Source organism: Argopecten irradians, chromosome 2 (genome assembly GCF_041381155.1).
Source record: "Argopecten irradians isolate NY chromosome 2, Ai_NY, whole genome shotgun sequence".
Lineage (NCBI taxonomy): Eukaryota > Metazoa > Mollusca > Bivalvia > Pectinida > Pectinidae > Argopecten > Argopecten irradians.
In genome coordinates this window covers 62167566-62169659 of record NC_091135.1, presented here as the reverse complement: position 1 = coordinate 62169659, position 2094 = coordinate 62167566, and the positions used below count along the sequence as shown (strand labels likewise).

Here is a 2094-nt window from a genome sequence, read left to right as displayed (position 1 = left end):
TATAACATCACATTTGTGTAATGTTTGAATAGTCACTTTGTTTATTCTTTTTGCGATTTCCCCGTGGGGCCGCGGTGGCCGAGTGGTTATGATGTACCGACATATTACCACATGCCCTCCACCTCTGGGTCGCGAATTCGAATCACACGTGGAGCAGTTGCCAGGTACTGACTGCTGGTCGGTGGTTTTTCTCCAGGTACTTCGGCTTTCTTCCACCAACAAACCTGCCACGTCCTTAAATGACCCTGGCTGTTAATAGGACGTTAAACTAATCAAACCAAAAATATTTCCACGTTATATCAAAAACATAACGGTTACAAATATGTAACCTAATGCATTTCATGAAAATCACTTTAATTTCTTCAAATCATTTTATTATTTAAAATGACATGGATAGTTCGCTTTCAATCGTGTTATAATGACACAACACAATGTATTCTTTTTAATAAATGATAAGAAAATCGTTTGTATGAATTGTGCACATATTCTTATCGATATCCACAACACTAATCATTAGAAACAATTACAGAAGTCATATAAATACCATCAAAACGACCTAGCACGGAGTACTAGAGAACATTTAGGAAAACACAAAATATGCTGTAAGCTTAGTTGATCCGAACAGCAGTAAGAATACCACAAATAGAAATATATCTAGAAACTTTGCCACCGTCTGCCAAGACGTCTTAATGGCCATGAGAGTGTGTTCCCGTTTTGTTTTAACATTACAATCAAGATGATTAGGAATGTTACTCTCGGATCCGTCTTCGCCTCCAATGCCATTTTTACAGGATTCTTGAACATTGGACGAATTATTACGCAGACCATGTTCTACATTGTTATCCTTTACGGCGTATTTTGAATCTCCCTTTTTATACCCACATAACAGTTTGGTTTTTACGTATTCCATCCAGGCAGGTATCGTTTGATGTTCAGGCTTGTGGTGTAATCTTAACACAAGGATTGTAAGTACAGTCACGAGCATATTGATGACAAGTTCTGCTGTCAAAAGATAGCACAGTCGCGGGAATGATGGTTCGCTAGTTCCGGGCAGAGTGTCCGCTACAATTGTCATAAACACAGCAATGGCCAAAAGAATGGTCACGGAAAAACCAATGCGTTCACCTGATTCGGCTGGAAGTAGAAACACCATGATGTTCAACAGTCCCAAAACACAAAATGGTAGTATGGTGTTTATAACTTGATACATAGACCGTCGTTGAAGTACCAGGATGAGTTTCAATGAGGACGGATCACGTTGAGTCATGCTGGTATGTTTTAAATTCCAGAGACTGTTTGTCGTATAATGTCGAAGGTTAATACCACGTGCTGGTAAATCCAACACGACCTCCAATTCTGTGTGCATATAGACACCAAAATATAAGGAACACGTTTGTTCATCAAACGGGTAGAATGTGTCATCAGCTTGGCATGTAACTTCAAAAACGTCCGGAGGTGACCAAAACACATGGCCGTTGTGAATGACATATAGCTTCATATCGCTAAAGCCTAAAGGCGAGATCTTCTGATAAGGATTTATAAGTAGTAGGTCGGGTTTCCAAACTGAACTCTGTGGGAAAAACATACGCGTGATATTGCCATAGTCACCTGGGTTCCATTCCAGTTGGAAATCATTCCAACTCAAGGCAAATGCTCCGACAATTGACAACTTGCTCATCTTTTCCTCAAATTCATTTAAAGAAAGAAGAAAAAAACGCACTTTTATATTTGTCGGCTCGGATGAATTCAATGTTGGACGCAGGTCTTTGTTGTATTCAGTCGTTAGTACCTGATGGAGTCGTTTAAAATCACCATGCGTTCCTCCGCTGATAAAAATAACTGACACGGAGAGAAGAAACAGTATGAAAATCATTGTATGGGATGTCATTGTACAATGTATGTATAAAATTAGAATAATGATTCTCCAAAGCGGTCACCCACTTTATCAAATGTAATATTTAAGTGTGCTTGATATTAATTGGCTATGATATCGGCGTAAAGAGAACTCTTATTCCATTGGCTGAAACAGAATAAGTACATTGAATGCCGAGTTGCGATCGACAACGCTCGCTATAATCGATATCACTTTGTATC

The 2094-nt window shown here is 39.1% G+C and overlaps 1 protein-coding gene across 1 annotated transcript; it reads right to left on the bottom strand.

Moving 5' to 3' along the window:
- Positions 1-397: 397 nt before the first annotated feature.
- Positions 398-1873, bottom strand: LOC138317048 (neuronal acetylcholine receptor subunit alpha-7-like). Its single transcript, XM_069258672.1, has one exon. The coding sequence runs from the start codon at positions 1871-1873 to the stop codon at positions 581-583; it is 1293 nt and encodes a 430-aa protein (XP_069114773.1). The 3' UTR covers positions 398-580.
- Between the last annotated feature and the right edge of the window lie 221 nt (positions 1874-2094).

What these genes read in the sequence shown, in the direction of transcription:
- LOC138317048 (XM_069258672.1), bottom strand. Translation starts at nt 1,873, where the DNA reads ATGATTTTCATACTGTTTCTTCTCTCCGTGTCAGTTATTTTTATCAGC.